Source organism: Rhinoraja longicauda, chromosome 14, assembly GCF_053455715.1.
Source record: "Rhinoraja longicauda isolate Sanriku21f chromosome 14, sRhiLon1.1, whole genome shotgun sequence".
NCBI classification, from domain to species: Eukaryota; Metazoa; Chordata; class Chondrichthyes; order Rajiformes; family Arhynchobatidae; genus Rhinoraja; species Rhinoraja longicauda.
Window position 1 is genome coordinate 31896874 of NC_135966.1, and position 16802 is coordinate 31913675.

Here is a 16802-nt window from a genome sequence, read left to right on the forward strand (position 1 = left end):
GCAGCATGTACTAGTTGGGCCAAAGGGCCCGCTTTCATGCTCTATGACCATTTAATGACTATTTCCACTGCCCTTTGAGGAGGACTCTTGGTTTTCTGATGTCTGTCTTAAATAGGTGACTTGTCTGTCTCAAACAGTGACCATGAGATCTAGATTCCCCACAAGAGGAACAGGTCCACCCAGTCGAGGCCCTCAGGATCTTGTATATTTCATTGAAGACACCTGTCAACTGCTAAACTAAGTTGGATGGTCGCAATCTTTTCTTCAGAGACGGGAAGTCTCAAACTAAACTGCATAGATTAAAGATGGGAGTTGAAAGATTTTAAAGGGATTTTGCTGAGCTGCAGCTTTTTCACACAGAGGGTGGAGTGAATATGGAATGAGCTGCCAGAAGAAACTGTAAAGGTGGGAACAACAGTGATGTTTAAAAGACAGATGGATAGGTATACGGATTGCAAAAGGGACATGGACCAAATTCAGGCTAGTGGGGTAGACTTGGTTGGTATTTCCCTGTTTTTTGACTCTTTGATTTCCCATTATCAATGGCAGAATTCTGTTAGATAGACATCTTGGTTGGTATGGATGAGTTAGGTATGCATTTGGAGGTATCTGAATCTGGAGGTGTGCGTTTTCACACTTCTTTACCTCTTGCCTGACGGGAGAGGGGAGGAGAGGGAGTGACTGGGGTGAGACTGGTCCTTGATTATGCTGGTGGCCGTGCCGAGGCAGCATGAAGTGTAAATGGAGTTGATGGATGGGAGGCTTGTTTGTGTGATGGTCTGGGCTAACATCCACAACTCTGCAATTTCTTGCGGTCTTGAATGGAGCTGTTCCCAAACTGCTGTGATGCATCCCGAAAAAATGCTTTCTACAGCAGTATGGTTTCTACAGTTTTAACCTACAAAACCCGCACGTCTTTGTGATGTGGAAGGAAACCGGAGCATCAGAGGAAACCCACAAGGTCACAGGAGCGTATAAACTCCACACAGACAAACATCACCCGAGGTGAGGATTGAACCGGACCACGGGCACTGTGAGGCAGCGGTTTGGTTCTCTGTGCCACTGTGCCATATCCAGTATTCTTTCCTGTATCCAGTACTGCCAGCCTCACCTTGGATCAGGCTGACTGCAGAGTGACTTCTGTGTGGCCGTAGATGTCGGGAAGAAGCAGCAATCGACAATCCACTCCACACTTCTGGCTAAAACTGATTGTAAATGCTTCAGCTCTGTCTTTATATCACATGCTTAATGTATTACCGAAGTGACTACACTTCAACGAAATGCCATTAGGTGAAAAGCACTCTAGAAATGAACTATTCCAGCAAAAGCTATTAAAGCAAAATTGTTCTCTGCTGCAAAATGCAAAATACTGTTGCCCAGCCAATATCTGTGAAGAGAACTATTAAGCGCAGGGGATAGTCTAGTTGATCAGCATTTATTCCAAACACACACATTGATGGCTGCTCAAATTGTATTATCTCCCTCTCTGCACCATCTCAAATGAAAACAGAAACTGCTGGAAATACTTAGCAGCTCTTGCCAAAGCAGTGGAGAGAGCAGCAGCGTTAATGTTTCAGTCCAATGCCTTTGATCACAACTGGAAAATAAGATAACAAGCAGGCTTGGCGTGGTGGAAGGAGCGGTGGTGGAAGGAGCTGATGGCATCGTGCTGGGCCAGGCTCACCCCTACTTCATCGATCCTGTGCCACGGGGCACCGGGCATAAAACTTTAGTATAGTTTATAGATACAGCACGGAAACAGGCCCTTCGGCCCACCGAGTCCATGCCAACCGTCGATTACCTGTTCACACAGACAATTTACAGAGGGCCAATAAACCTACAAATCCGCGATGTCGTAGGAAACCGGAGCAAGCGGAGGAAGCCCATGCGGTCACATGGAGAATGTGCAAACTCCATACACACAGCACCCGAGGTTAGGATCGCACCCAGTTTCTGGCGCTATGAGGCAGCGACTCTACCAGCTGCGCCACTGTGCTGCACTCAAATGATAAAATAACAAAATGTACATTTCCTTGCACCAAGTCGGACTTTTCAGAGATTTAGAAATTGCAAAATAGCGCCGGAACATGGCAAATCTATGCGTGATATTTTACTCGTGTACCTTTGACTGGATAAAATGCAGAATAAGTGTTTCACTGTATATCTGTGCATGTGACATTAAATAAACCAAGAGGTGAAGAGAAGAAAGGGAATTTCTCTGATAGGGGCGACACAGTGGCGCGACAGTAGAGTGGCTGCCTAACGTCGCTAGAGGCCCGGGTTCGTCCCTGACTACGGGTGCTCTCTGTAGGGAGTTTGTACGTTCCACGGTGACCTGCATGGGCTTTCTCCGGGATTTCCGGTTTCCTCCCACACTCCAAAGGCGTGCATGTTTGTACGCTAATTGGCTTGGTACAATTGTAAATTGTCCCTAGTGTGCGTAGGATAGTGTACGTGTGCGGGGATTGCTGATCGGTGTGTACTCGTTGGGCCGGAGGGCCTGTTTCCGCGCTGTATCTCAAAACTAAACCAAGGTTGTCCAGCTAACACAATGTTTTCAGTACCAACTAGTTAATAGAGACTGGGGAAGAAGAGACACATGAGAGTACTGGAGCCATGTAAAATGCAGTGCTTGCCATGATCTAACACAAAAAAGTCCTGGAAATGCTCAACAGATGAGACCTCATTCCCTGCACTTTCAAATACCCATCCAAAAATATCTTAAATGTCAGTGTCGTATCAGCCTCCACCACCACCCTTGGCAGCCATTCCAGGCACCCACCACCTCTGTGTAAATAACTTGCCCCGTACATTTCGTTTAAACTTTCCCCCTCTTTCCTTAAAGCTATGCCCTCTAGTCGTTGACATTTCCAGCCCTGGGGAAAAAGGTTCTAACAGTCTATCTGTGCCTCTCATATTCAAAGATTCCATATAGAAAGATGTTCCTGATGTTGATATTGTACAGGATAAAGTGAGTGTTTAATTTAGAGATCTGTCCAGAGCACACTAAAATTAATACTACATTCCGCATTCCACATGTGGTTCTGTGGTTCATTATCTATCTTTTCATTGAATGTGATTATGTAAATAAAAATTAACTACTTTGCTGCACATTGTAAATCAGCATCTTGAAGTGAGAATGAAAATCCAAGGACATTAATTAGAAATTGAAGTTATTGTACAAATTTATATGAAATTAGTTTCAATTGGTACTTTAGAAGGTACCCGACCAGAGGACATTCTGTTTGAGCCTCTGAACACAAATTTATTCTTAATTGCTTTTAACTAACTGCTTTTATTCTAGGTGAAATTTTCATTTTGTCTATCTCATAAAGTCAATCTAATTGCCAACCATCTTGTTACACTTGACTGATAATTTGGTTGCAGCTCAAGTATTTTAATCTTGCGCTCACCGGGGAACTTGCATGTATGAGGCTTTGAGTGTTTGTTTTTCCCCCTACGCAACTACTTTTGAGTTAACGCTTCCAGAATCGTGAGCCACAAGTGATTGGAGTAGAATTAGGCCATTCGGCCCATCAAGTCTACTCCGCCATTCAATCATGGCTGACCTGTCACTTCCTCCTAACCCATTCTCCTGCCTTCTCCCCATAACCTCTGATACCTGTACTAATCCAAAATCTATCTATCTCTGCCTTAAAAATATCCACTGACTTGACCTCCACAAGCTTTCACAGCTTTCTGTGGCAAAGAATTCCACAGGTTCGCCAGCTGCTGGCTCTGCTCTGGCACTTGACATTGTTCTGGTGGTGGCACTTGACATTTGCCACGGACTAGCATGCTGGATCTGGACAGTCATTGATAAAATGACCAGTCCTACATGGTGAAGTCCCGGAGAACCTTGCGTTATGTATCAATGTAAGTGGAAGAAATTAATTTAGAGGGAAATTAAAGGAAATTGAAAAGCGGACACTTCGCAGGTTTGCTTCAAGAGACTTTATTGCATGACATCATGGAGAGATGGTGGCAGTTAACTGCTCACCAGTTCTCGGACTTCACAGCAGAATTATACTGTGCAGTAAACAACTTTTGTTTTTTGTTAGATACAACTATACAAAAATATACTATCAACTACATGGGTACCAATTATTTCATTCGTCATAACATAGAAACATAGAAACTGAAAAAAGGTGCAGGAGGAGTCCATTCGGCCGTTCGAGCCAGCACCGCCATTCAGTGTGATCTGATATACTTTTTGTTTATGCCAATCTTATTCAACAACAGATGGTTAATATAATTCAAACACAATACAAGGGCATATTGACATTATTCTATCTCACCTTTTAGGCGGACCGCGCCACCACCCCCTCTCCGAGCCAATCATAAGCCCCCCATTTACTGCAACGTATCTACACTGCTAACGGTAGGGGGCGAGGGTGGTCTACTGTAACTTCTCACAAAGGAAAACAAGCTTCCTTATCTCCTACTATTTCATGTTTACATTTACCATTCACCCTCCAACACATTCCTACACAAGAGGTAATACGTGTAATCTTACTTTACCGATTCTCACGAACCACTTCTACACCTGGTCAACGAGAGATGCCAATTGTCACATCCAAACACCCTTTCTTTACCTTGTTCAATTCCAATCAAAATTAAGTAAGAAAGGATATTAATATTTTCTTCCACAGGTGACTAAGGCAACCCCAGCTGCTGTGACTGTGCTGTGCTGTGACTAAGGCAAGAGCAACTGTGCTGCATATCCCCAGACAACTCCCCAAAAACTGCAGAAACAAGGAACTTCGGATGCTGGTTTAAACCAAAGAGAGACAAAAAGTGCTGGAGTAACTCAACAGTTCAGGAAATATCTCTAGAGAAAAAGGATGGATGGCGATTTGGGTGGGTCTGAAGAAGGGTACTGACCCGAAATGTCACTCATCCTTTTTCTCTACAGGTGTTGCCTGACTTGCTGAATTATTCCAGCTCTTTGTGTCCATCCATGTAAAGTCAGGTGACTAAGGCAAGAGCAACTGTGCTCCATGACTCCAAACAACTCCCCAAAAACTGCTGGGTTAGGCAGCATTTCTGGAAAACATGGATAGGTGCTGTTTTGGTTTGAGACGAGAGATCCCGACCCAAAATATCACCTCTTCATGTTATGCAGAGATGCTGCCTGACCCACTGAGTTACTTCAGCACGACTCTCCATTCTGTCTATTATTAAAAATCAATTGAGAATCAATTGTGAAGTAGTTAAATTTAAAAAGGGAATGATATATGAGAGATGAACTGCTGGACATCTGTGTTGTGCTCTAACTAGTTGCGTATCGGATTGCAGTCAAGGTATTGGCAGCAGGTTGGAGCTCCCATATATCAGGAAGTCACATTGCAGCTTTATAGATCTTTGGTTAGGCCGCATTTGGAATAGTTTAGTTTAATTTAGTTTAGAGATACAGTGTGGAAACAGGATCATTGGCCCACTAAGTCCATGCCAACCGACGATCATCTGTACAGTACATACTGGAGGCAGCTTTACAGAAGCCAATTAACTCAGAAACCTCCATTTCTTTGAAATGTGGGAGGAAACTGGAACACCCGAAGGAAACCCACGCAATCACAGGGAGTCAGTCAGGATCGAACCCTGGTCTCTGGTGCTGCAAGGCAGCAACTCTACCACTGTGCCACTCAAATATTGCGTTTGGTTCTGGTCGCCCCATTTTAGGAAGGACGTGGAGGTTTAGGAGAAGGCTCAGAAGACATTTAGCAGAATGCTGAGTGTATTAGTTGTAAGGAGAGGTTGAACAAATTTGGATTGTCTTCTTTGTAAAATTAAAGGTTGGGGGGAAACCTGGTAGAAGTATATAAAAGTATGAGGCATTGATATGTAGACAGTCAGAACCTTTTTCCCTGGGTATGAATTTCAAGGACCATAGGGGTGAGAAAGTTTAAACGGATGGGCGGGGCAAGTTCTTTTACACAGAGGGCGGTGGGTGCCAGGAATGCACTGCCTGGGTGGTGGTGGAGGTAGATACGATAGTGGCGTTTAAGAGGCTTTTAGATTGGCACATGGATATGCAAGGATGGAGGGGTGTAAATCATGTGACGATTAGTTTATCTTGGCATCATGTTTGGCGCAGACATTGTGGGCCGAAGGGCCTGTTCCTGTGCTGTACTGTTCTATGTTCCATTTTGCTCAGGAATTCCGAACCAGATGGCATTGGTGTAGAAATGCTGAGAGTTCCCTTTGGGTTTTTTCTCTGCAAGATCATGCACATGTAATACAGAAATAGACAACAGCAATGTTGAGCAAAGGCTGCCATTGTGTTGGTCCTCTTTCTTTTGTGGGAGTTGTGCATACCATCATTGTCCTAAACCTCCCAAATCTCCCACATAATTCAACAGTGAAGACTGTTCTTTGTAATTCATCTATTACAATGTCGTGCCTTCAAGTAAAGATGAAAGTGACTGGAGTAGAAAGTAGCGAACTCAATTTTTCACAGTGATTTTAAAATTAGGGACCGTGACTTGATAGACCTATCTAGTTTTGGAATAACTAGTTTAGCCGAATCCACAAGGAACTGCAAATGCTGGAATCTTGGAGCAAAACGCAAAGTACTGAAGGAACTCAGTGGATCTCAGAAGGGACGAGGGGAAGAAAAATGGAAAAGAGAGATTTAGTTGCTCGGTGTGAACTAATCAGGAGAGCTAATAGAAACATAGAAAGGTGCAGGAGTAGGCCATTCGGCCCTTCGAGCCTGCACCGCCATTCAATATGATCATGGCTGATCATCCAACTCAGTATCCTGTACCTGCCTTCTCTCCATACCCCCTGGTCCCTTTAGCCACAAGGGCCACATCTAACTCCCTCTTAAATATAGCCAATGAACTGGCCTCAACTACCTTCTGTGGCAGAGAATTCCACAGATTCACTACTCTCTGTGTGAAAAAAAACGTTTTCATCTCGGTCCTAAAAGACTTCCCCCTTATCCTTAAACTGTGACCCCTTGTTCTGTACTTCCCCAACATCGGGAACAATCTTCCTGCATCTAGCCTGTCCAACCCCTTAAGAATTTTGTAAGTTTCTATAAGATCCCCCCTCAATCTTCTAAATTCCAGCGAGTACAAGCCGAGTCTATCCAGTCTTTCTTCATATGAAAGTCCTGCCATCCCAGGAATCAATCTGGTGAACCTTCTCTGTACTCCCTCTATGGCAAGAATGTCTTTCCTCAGATTAGGAGACCAAAACTGTATGCAATACTCCAGGTGTGGTCTCACCAATGCCCTGTACAACTGCAGCAGAACCTCCCTGCTCCTATACTCAAATCCCCTCGCTATGAATGCCAACTTTAATCAGTCGAGTGTTTAATTATATGTGCCAACACGGAACAATGAAATTCTTATTTGTGGTGGCACAACAGGTTTGTAAACACAGTACTCAAGAGATAACATAATTTAAAAAATAGCCATTGAAGGTGCTCTTTAATCATGTGGTTCTATTTGTTCCCAAAGTGAGGGCATGTGGGCTCGGCAGACACCTCAACTTTCCTGGGGTTACTAGCAACATTTATTATTGGTGTCATTAATACTTTTAATTTATTTTTCTTGGACAGTGGGGATATTGATAGACATGGGCCAGTTTTTATCCTTTATTCATCAAGGATTGGACAGGAGAGTAACCAGCTGAAGAGCGATGTTTCCAGCTTCAACATGAGAGTTGATTAGTGAGGAGATGAGGAGCAATTTCTTTAGTCAGAGAGTGGTAAATCTGGAATTCATTGCCACAGACGGTGGTGGAGGCCAAGTCATTGGATATTTTTAAGGTAGAGATTGACAGGTTCTTGATTAGCAAGGGTGTCAGGGGTTATGGGGAGAAGGCAGGAGAATGGGGTTGAGAAGGAAGGATCAGCCATGATTGAATGGCAGGGTAGACTTGATGGACCAAATGGCCTAAGTCTGCTCCAAGAACTTATGAACATGTTATACAACATTGTCATGTTGCAGCTCTGCTAGATATGGTGTAGGAGGCTTGCTTCAGAAAATGTTGTTTAATTGAGTGTATAGCCTTCTGCTCAAGCACAGTGAAGTAAAGGTACACCGAAAATCATGTTTGCAGCATCTTAACAGGCACCTAGACTCAGACAAATACATACAAACAAATAGCATGTAAATAGCATGCAACATTTCTAACAGAACGAAGACTGTGCCAATTAAATAAGACATTAATGCAAAAAAAATAATTAGGAAATTATGCCAAGCCACAGAAGGTCTGGAATTTCAGCAGAGAGCTGGGCCAGAACGTAGAATATTGTTGAAACATCATCAAGCAAGTGACTTTGAGCTGCCATCTCACATCAGGCTCTTCTCCCACATCACTGCCAAGCACTGCTGACTTTGAACATCTTCTGTTTCCATCTGTCAAGATGTTGGATGGCTGCCTTATTCTTGGTTGCTTGCAATTTGAAGAGTTTTATTTGTTTTCCAATGTTGTTATTTAATTCTGCTGTTAGCTTCCAATAAAGCATTTTGTTTAGAGTGTTTGTACTTAAGAACAGGACCTTAAAATCAGAGTCCGGGGCTGATGCAATGAAGCAATTCTTCACATACAAAGGGAATGGAAGTCTGGAACTTAGTTGCAGCAACCACAACAAAAGCAAGGGTGGAGAGGAGGGAGGTCAGTTGGAAAATTCAAAGCATTGGTATTGTTGGGGGTGCACAAAGTGCTAGAGTAACTTATTGGGTCAGGCCGCATCTCAAGAGAACATTTTGCATGAGGCCAAACAGTCCTTCAAACAGTCACCTATCCATGTACTCCAGAGATGCTGCCTAATGCATTGAGTTACTCCAGCACTTTGTGTCCTCTTTTGTAAGCCAGTATCTGTAGTTCCTTGTGTCTACATGGTATCTGTTGGGTAAGGATTGAGAGTAAATGATATTGAGGCACAGTTCTGCACCACCATCTAAATGTTGGCTCACGAGAAACTCCTGTCTGAACTAGTTTTCAAAATAATTAACGTTTATTTTTTAGCTTAGTTTAGTTTTAGCGATACAGCACGGAAAAAGGCCCTTAATGCCGCCGAGTCCACTGGATCACCCATTCACACTAGTTGTACATTATGTTACTTTCTCATCCACTCCTACACATAGTGTCATACAGAATGCCCACTGAGTCCATGCCGACCATCGATCACCCATTCACACTAGTTCTATGTTATTCGACTTTCTCATCCACTGTCTAAACACTAGGGGAAATTTACAGAAGGGCAATTAACCTACAAACCCACACGTCTTTGGGATATGGGAGGAAATCGGAGCACCTGGAAGAAACCCACGCGGTCACACGGAGAAAGTGCAAACTCCACACAAACAGTACCTAGGTCAGGATCCGATGTGGGTCTCTGGCATTGTGAGGCTGTACGACTGTGCCACTAATTTCAAATTTTATGGGTGGCATGGTGGCGCAGCAGTAGAGTTGCTGCCTTACAGCGCTTACAGTGCCAGAGACCCGGGTTTGATCCCGGCTACGGGTGCTGCCTGTATGGAATTTGTACCTTCTTCCCGTGACCGCGTGGGTTTTCTCAGAGATCTTCGGTTTCCTCCCACACTCCAAAGACAGACAGGTTTGTAGGTTAATTGGCTTGGTATAGGTGTAAATTGTCCCTAGTGTGTGTAGGATAGTGTTAATGTGAGGCCCACCGTGTCCACGCTGAGTATTGCATTTACTTGTTCCATCTATCTATATTTCTTTCAGTTTTTTCTTATCTCACCTGCATCACTTCGCTTATTTCAGATGAAGCGAAGCTCAAGTTGTGGAACGTCACCGTCAGTAAAAATGTACTGCAGCTGCCAAGCATCTTCAATCACCTCCCACACCTGCTGGCCAGAGAGAACACTTTCCTGCCGTCTGTCTACTTGGGACAGAGAAGAACTGGAGGTGAGAAATCAAAATATCTAGAAAATAGGCAGCAGGGCAGCACAGTTGTGCAGCGGTTGAGTTGCTGTCTTATAGCGCCAGAGACCCGGGTTCGATCCTGGCTACAGGAACTGTCTGTACGGAGTTTGTATGTTCTCCCTGTGACTGCATTGATTTTCTCCGGATGCTCCGGTTTTTCACAACACTCCAAAGACGTAGTGGGTTGTAGGTAAATTGGCTTCAAAAAAATTATAAATTATACCTAGTGTGTGTTAGTGTGCTGGTCGGCACAAACTCGGTGGGCCGAAGGACCTGTTTCCCCGCTGTATCTTTAAAATGAACTAAACTACAAAAGGTATCCAGCTCCTACTTCGGGGAGACCAGGCATAGACTCGGCAACCATTTTGCCAAACTCTTGTGCTCGGTCTGCCAAGGCCTGCTGGATCTCCGGGTTGCTAATCATTTTAACCCCTCTGCTCATATTTCACTTGAGCAGCATAAAACCCAACGGTATGAATGTCAGAGTCATACAGCATGGAAACAGACCCTTTGACCCAAGTCGTCCATGCCAACCAAGATGCCCCATCTACTCTAGTCCCAACTGCCCCCATTGGCCATATCCCTCTAAACCTTTCCTATCGATGTTGAATTCTCTAATTTCTGTTACCCCCCACCCCCCTTTTCATCCACGCAATCCCGTCAAGTCCATGTATACACCTTTTTTCCATTCCCCCTGTCCCTATCACCCAGTTCCTTTCCCACCCTCCATTAGCTCATCACCCATTCATCCCCACCATGTCCCCATTTGCCACACTCTCCCGCCCCCACCCCCCATTTCCTTCTACCCACCATCCCAGCTCTGATTCTAGTTTTCATTTCCAACCTTTTGCTCTTGTCAGGTTCTACCATCTACACCCTTTTGTTTTCTCCACTGGTCACGTCCAGCCTTGGTCACAATCTCCACCCATCCCTCTCCCACCCGACTCATCTGCCCTTTCTCACCTGGATCCACCTATCACTTGCTGGCTCCTGCTCCAGCCCCTCCTCACTCTCTACCAACTATTTCCCCTTAGCACCATCAGTCCGAAATGTCTTCCATTCATTTCCCTCCATGAATGCTGCCTGACTCACTGAGTCCCTAGTTTAATTGACTTTGGTAAAAATTGTAAATTGTCTCCAGTTTGTAGGATAGTGCTGGTGTGCGGTGTGATCACTGATCGGCACGGACTCGGTGAGCTGAAGGGCCTGTTTCCGTGCCGTATCTCTAAAGTCTAACTAAAAGTATGTGCTTCTTTATTCCCTACACAGTTGCTGCCTGACACACAGAGACCCTCCATGCCTTACTCATTCAAGTGGGGTTGAAATGTGTGTTATCTTGGGTTATCCTGATGAATTCTTGATGTTTGAACTACATTGTTGGTGGAATCCTGATCTGTTTTATACTGTGTGCCTGCAGTTTCGATAGTGATGGGAGTTCCCACCGTAAAGCGGGAGGTGCACAGTTACCTGATCAATACCTTGAACTCACTCATTTATGAACTGACCCCTGGGGAGAAGCAAGACTGTGTGATTGTTGTACTCATTGCAGAGGTGAGTAAGGAACCTGACGTTTAAGATCAGAGTCATGGAGTCACACAGCATGGAAACAGGCTGAAATAGAGCAGTACCACTACCTGAATTTAGGACGAGTAAATAATTACTGAGATTTTTGGTGCCTTTTTCCTTAAATCAGCTTGCGTTATCAAAGGATTTGGAACCAGAGTGAAAAATTAAAGGGCCTGTCTCACTTAGGCGATTTTTTAGGCGACTGTCGGCGACTGTCAAAGTCGTAGCAGATCGCCAAAATTTTCTTTTACCCGACAACAATGACCACGACAATGCCGAGTCAGGTCGAGATTACACCGTCTTCGGAAACATCACAAAATTCCCACGCTGTCAATGCTTCTCCGGCATCCTAATTTTCGCTGAAATTACTGACAAGTCAGTAAGTACTTGAGAGTTTTGAAATATAACATCTTGCCTGGGTTACTAGAAAACCAAGTTTCACGGTAACAAGGCATAAACTGGATTGACTTCCAGTTTACTAATAGCAGTATCAAGAAATTTAATTTTAAAAGTGGTTAAATTGGTCAAATGGATTTTTGTGCGGAGTGTGGGCATTCTTTGAAAATGTACGGGAGGTGCATATCTGGTTTCTGGGTTGCATATCTGGGTTGGGAGTCTACTTTAAATGTAATCGCTGATGGCCATAAACATCGCGAAAATTCCCACGCTTACCTGACTGGCAAACTGTCACCTCCAATCTACCTGTCAAATGTCCTGACGGTAAATAAATTGGTTAAACACAAGTATTTTATGGTATCTTCAAATGACTTTACTTAATTTAATATTATGTGCTTCTAAATGCATCTAGCAAACCTGGGGACAGCATGCGACAGCGCCCGCAATAAGCAACGATACCTGGCGACAAGCCAGTTGTCGCCGAGAAATTTCATACCGGTTGGTTTCTCAGCGACGCGCCGAGATCCACTACGATTCTTTGAAGACTACTCATGATCATGCCCGCGACACCCCGGCGAACTGTCGGCGACAGCCTAGTCGCCGGCAGTCGCCTTAAAATCGCGTAAAGCGGGACAGGCCCTTAAGTTACCAATCATCCATGATTGCATTCTTGACGGGTTAGACAAGGTAGGTTCTGTGAGGATCTATTCCCACGCAAGGTGGAACTTGGGGCCGTCCTTTTAGAAAAAGTTGTCCATTGAAAGCAGAGGGTTTTTTGTAGATAAAAGATGCCAGTAAGCACTTTTAATATACATACCTTTCAAGTGGCCAGAAAACAAAATAATGATATTTAACTTTTTAGAGGTACCATCATAAAAAAGGGCACTGATTAAAACCATTAAGGAGAGAGGATAATTTAAAGTCGACCAAGTGGACCCATTGGGCCCAAACCTCTCCTGCATTGGTGCAGCACCTTCTCCTCCCCCACTCCCCCCCACTGTCCCCTCTTCCCCCCACTCCCCTCTCCCCCCTCCCCACTTCCCTCCCTCCCTTGCCTCCCCCACCCCCCTTCCTTTACCCCTCCCCCCTTCCCCTCCGCCCCACTCCATCCCCCTCAACCCCCTTTCCCCCCTCCCTCCATCCCCCTCCCTCCATCCCCCTCCCTCCATCTCCCTCCCCACCTTCCCCTCTCCCTCCCCTCCCTTCCTCTCCCCCTCCCCCCCTTCCGCTCCCCCTTCCCTTCCCCCTTCCCTTCCCTGCCTACCCTCTCCACTCCATCCCCCTCAACCCCCGTTATTCCCCCATTCCCTCTTCCCCCCTCCTCCCTCCCTCCCTCCCTCCCTAGGAGATAGATTTAAACTTTTAAATGTGAATAACTTAAAAAATATAACACCAATTTCAATGAAACTTCTTCCATTAGCCCCAAAGGGATGACGGTGAGTAAGGTGGGCCTATAATTGTCGCACTATAGTCTACCGTTTTGGCTGTAGTTCAGGAACAAACAAACAAACAAACAAGAGTTTTAGTATATAGATGTGTAGGGAAGGTTTAAAGGAGATGTGTGAGACAAGTTTTTTATATGGAGAGTGGTGAGTGCCTGGAACGTGTTGCCATAGATGGTAGTGGAGGCAGATACGATAGTGGCGTTTATAAGGCTCTTAGATAGACACATGGATATGGATCAGGTGCAGGCAGAGGAGATCAATCTGAAGAAGGGTTCCGACCCGAAATGTCCCCTATCCATATTCCGCAGAGATGCTGCCTGACCCGCTGAGATACTCCAACAGTTTGTCTTTTTTGTAACCCAGCTTTTTGTATCCATATTAGTTTAACGTGGTGTCGTGTTCAGCATGGACATTGTGGACCAAGGGCCTGGCCCTATTCTGCACTGAACTATGTAAAGCTGAGACAGAGGAATTTATTCTGTCAGGGTTGTGCAATACTCTCCCATAAAAAAGGGTTCTATCATTTAACATAGTTAAGCTTGAGAGAGAACTTTGATCTCTGGGAGAATTGAAGGTTATGGGGAACTGGCAAGAAAGTGTAATTAAGCTGCAGATCTGATCAGCCATTGTTTTCTTGAATTGCAGGGCAGGCTGAAGACAACAGTGTTAAAATCTTGCCTTTGTAGTTAATAACAATAATTATTCTGTGTCATTTATTGTTTAATTAAATAAGGTGTAGGGAATTGGGGTAGCACGGTTGCGCAGCGGTAGAGTTCCTGCCTTACAACGCTAGAAACTCGGGTTTGATCCTGATCTCGGGTGCTGTCTGTCTGGTGTTTGTACTTTCTACCTGAGACTGCGTGGATTTTATCCAGGTGCTTCGGTTTCCTCCAACACTCCAAAGACATGCAGGTTTGTCGGTTAATTGGCTTCGGTAAAATTGTAAATTATATCTAGTGTGTAGGATAGTGCTAGTGTACGGGGTGATCGCTGGTCAGCACGGACTCGGTGGGCCGAAGGGCCTGTTTCCACGCTCTATCTCTGAAGTCCAAGGTCTAAACATGTCTTAATTCATTACATAAGCAGTACAAACTCCGAAATTATTTTTGCAAAGTAGGGAATAGGGAACAGGCAACGTTCTCTTCATCACAATTTCTTCTGCAATGAAGACGATTTGAAGTAAAAGTAATGCAGAACGCAAGGACGGGTTGACAATTCGTGACTGTCTATTTTCTGCTGCCTTCTGCCTGCCCCGTCCACAGGGAATTCCACATGGACCCTGCTGTATGAAGGGGAATAGGGAAGAGTGCAGTCATCAGGAAGGAAGTGAAAGTAAAATAGAGCAGTGTTTTCCAAACACCACTTCTTTGGATCTATTTGCACAGCATTTATGGGTGGTTAAATAACGTCTCTGATTTAATTGTTTTTTGTATAATCGTGCTATTTGTTTAGAGTCCAGACACAATCATACAAACAACACTGCAGGGGTTCAGTAATTACCAACAATATTGAACTGGCACCAGTATTAATTGCTGCAGTCCACCTCCCTTGGTTATTTGTGACACTGAATTATATATCCAGTAAGTGTAGCGAAGAAAAGATTAATATGATAATCCCCCTACACTCCATCCCCCTTCAGCCTCCTTATCGCCCCCTCCACCCCTCCGCCCCCACCCACTCCATCCCCCCTCAACCCTCCTTATCCCCCCCTCCTCCCCTCACCCACCCCCAGTTCTCTCCAGTTCCCTTCTTAAACAAAGAAACAACATTGGCTGCTCGCCAGTCCTCCGGGACCTTTCTGTGGCTAGAGAAGACACAAAGATCTTCATCAAGGTCACAGCGATTTCCTCTCTTGCCCCTCTCAATAACCTGGAATAGATCGCATCAGACCCTGGGGATGTTTCCACCTCAAAGTTCTTCAAGAGACCAAACACATCCTCCCTCTTGGTATCAACATGCCCTGGAATATTAGCATCCCACACACTGATCTCACTGTCCCCCATGTCCTTCTTCTTGGTGTTTACTGATGCAAAGTTCTTGTTTTATGCCTCACCCACTTCCTTTGGCTCCAGGCACAAATTCCCTCCTTTTATTTCCCATTAAACTACCCATGGGCAAACCAAATTACCCATAATTAGTATCATTATGGGTAAGTGAAAATTGGCATGATGGTTGGCTTGTTTGTTATGCTGTATCACTCAATGACTCATGTTGCAACTCGTGTTGTAGTTGTATAGATGTTGGTGAGAAACATTTAGACAGGTGCATGGATAGAACGGGTTTAGAGGGATATGAGCCAAATGCAAGCAGGTGGGACTGGTGTAGATGGGACAGGTTGGCTAGTGTGGGCAAGTTGGGCCGAAGGGCCTGTTTCCATGCTGTATCTCTCGCCTAAAGCTGTAAGCAGGTTGATGCTACCTAAGGTTGTGAGAAGCCCAATAGTAATATAATCTCACTCTTAGCCATAGAGACATACAGCACAGAAATAGACCCTTTGGCCCAATTTATCCATGCTATCCAAGATCCCCCAACCATGTTCGTCCCATTTGCCTGCGTTTAGCTCATATCCCTCTAAACCTTTCCTATCCATGTACCTGTCCAAATGTCTTTTAAATGTTTATATGTTAAATCTTTATTCCCCTACTCTGGGTAAAAGAGTCTGTGCATTCACCCTATCTATTCCCCTCATGTTTTACGCACCCCTATAATGTCACCCCTCAGCCTCCTACGATCGTAGGAATAAAGTCCTAGCCTGTCCAACCTCTCCCTGTAGCTCAAGCCCTCGAGTCCTGGCAACATCCCTGTAAATCTTCTCTGCACTCTTTCCATATTAATTACAAAAGCACTTCTTGCATCTCGTTTATTAATTTAATCATGGTGTGACCAATATAAACATAAAGAACAATTTGATGTAGACTGGTTTAAAAAGGAAATGGCAGACCATGAATCATCAGAGTTTGTTTGTACTAACTAATGGTGTGTGGCAGGAAATTCTGCTTCCTGCTGATCCAGGCAGCTGGCTCAACCACAGTGTAAATATGTAGATGTTCACAACTCAATGTGGAGTAAAAAATAACATGGATGGTGCTGGGAACCCAAGCACCATCCGTGCAGGGAAAAGGCGCAAGTCAATGTTTCAGGCTGAGACCCTGCATCAGGTCAGAGGTAGGTGTATGAAATATGCTGAAGAACATGGTACAGCACGTTCAGGCCCTTCGGCCCACAATGTCTGTTCCGGACATGATGCCTAGACCATCCCTTGTCTGCCTGCACATAATGCATATCCCTCTATTCCCTGCATTACTATATGCATATCCAAAAGTATCTTAAATGCCACTATCAGATGTGTCTCCACACCATCCCTGGCAACACATTCCAGGCACCCACCATCGTCCGTGTAAAAAGAAACTTGCCCCAAACATATCCTTCAAACTATGGTAGACACAAAATGCTGGAGTAACTCAGCGGGATATGCAGCATCTCTGG

The 16802-nt window shown here is 44.7% G+C and overlaps 1 protein-coding gene across 1 annotated transcript in view; it reads left to right on the forward strand.

The window, feature by feature from the left end:
• Positions 1-16802, forward strand: part of mgat4b (alpha-1,3-mannosyl-glycoprotein 4-beta-N-acetylglucosaminyltransferase B) — a 133260-nt gene that overhangs the window by 67141 nt on the left and 49317 nt on the right. The window contains exons 3-4 of the mRNA XM_078411664.1: positions 9748-9891; positions 11327-11460. Of these exons, the coding sequence (XP_078267790.1) occupies positions 9748-9891; positions 11327-11460 (278 nt within the window). The remainder of the gene's footprint in view (positions 1-9747; positions 9892-11326; positions 11461-16802) is intronic.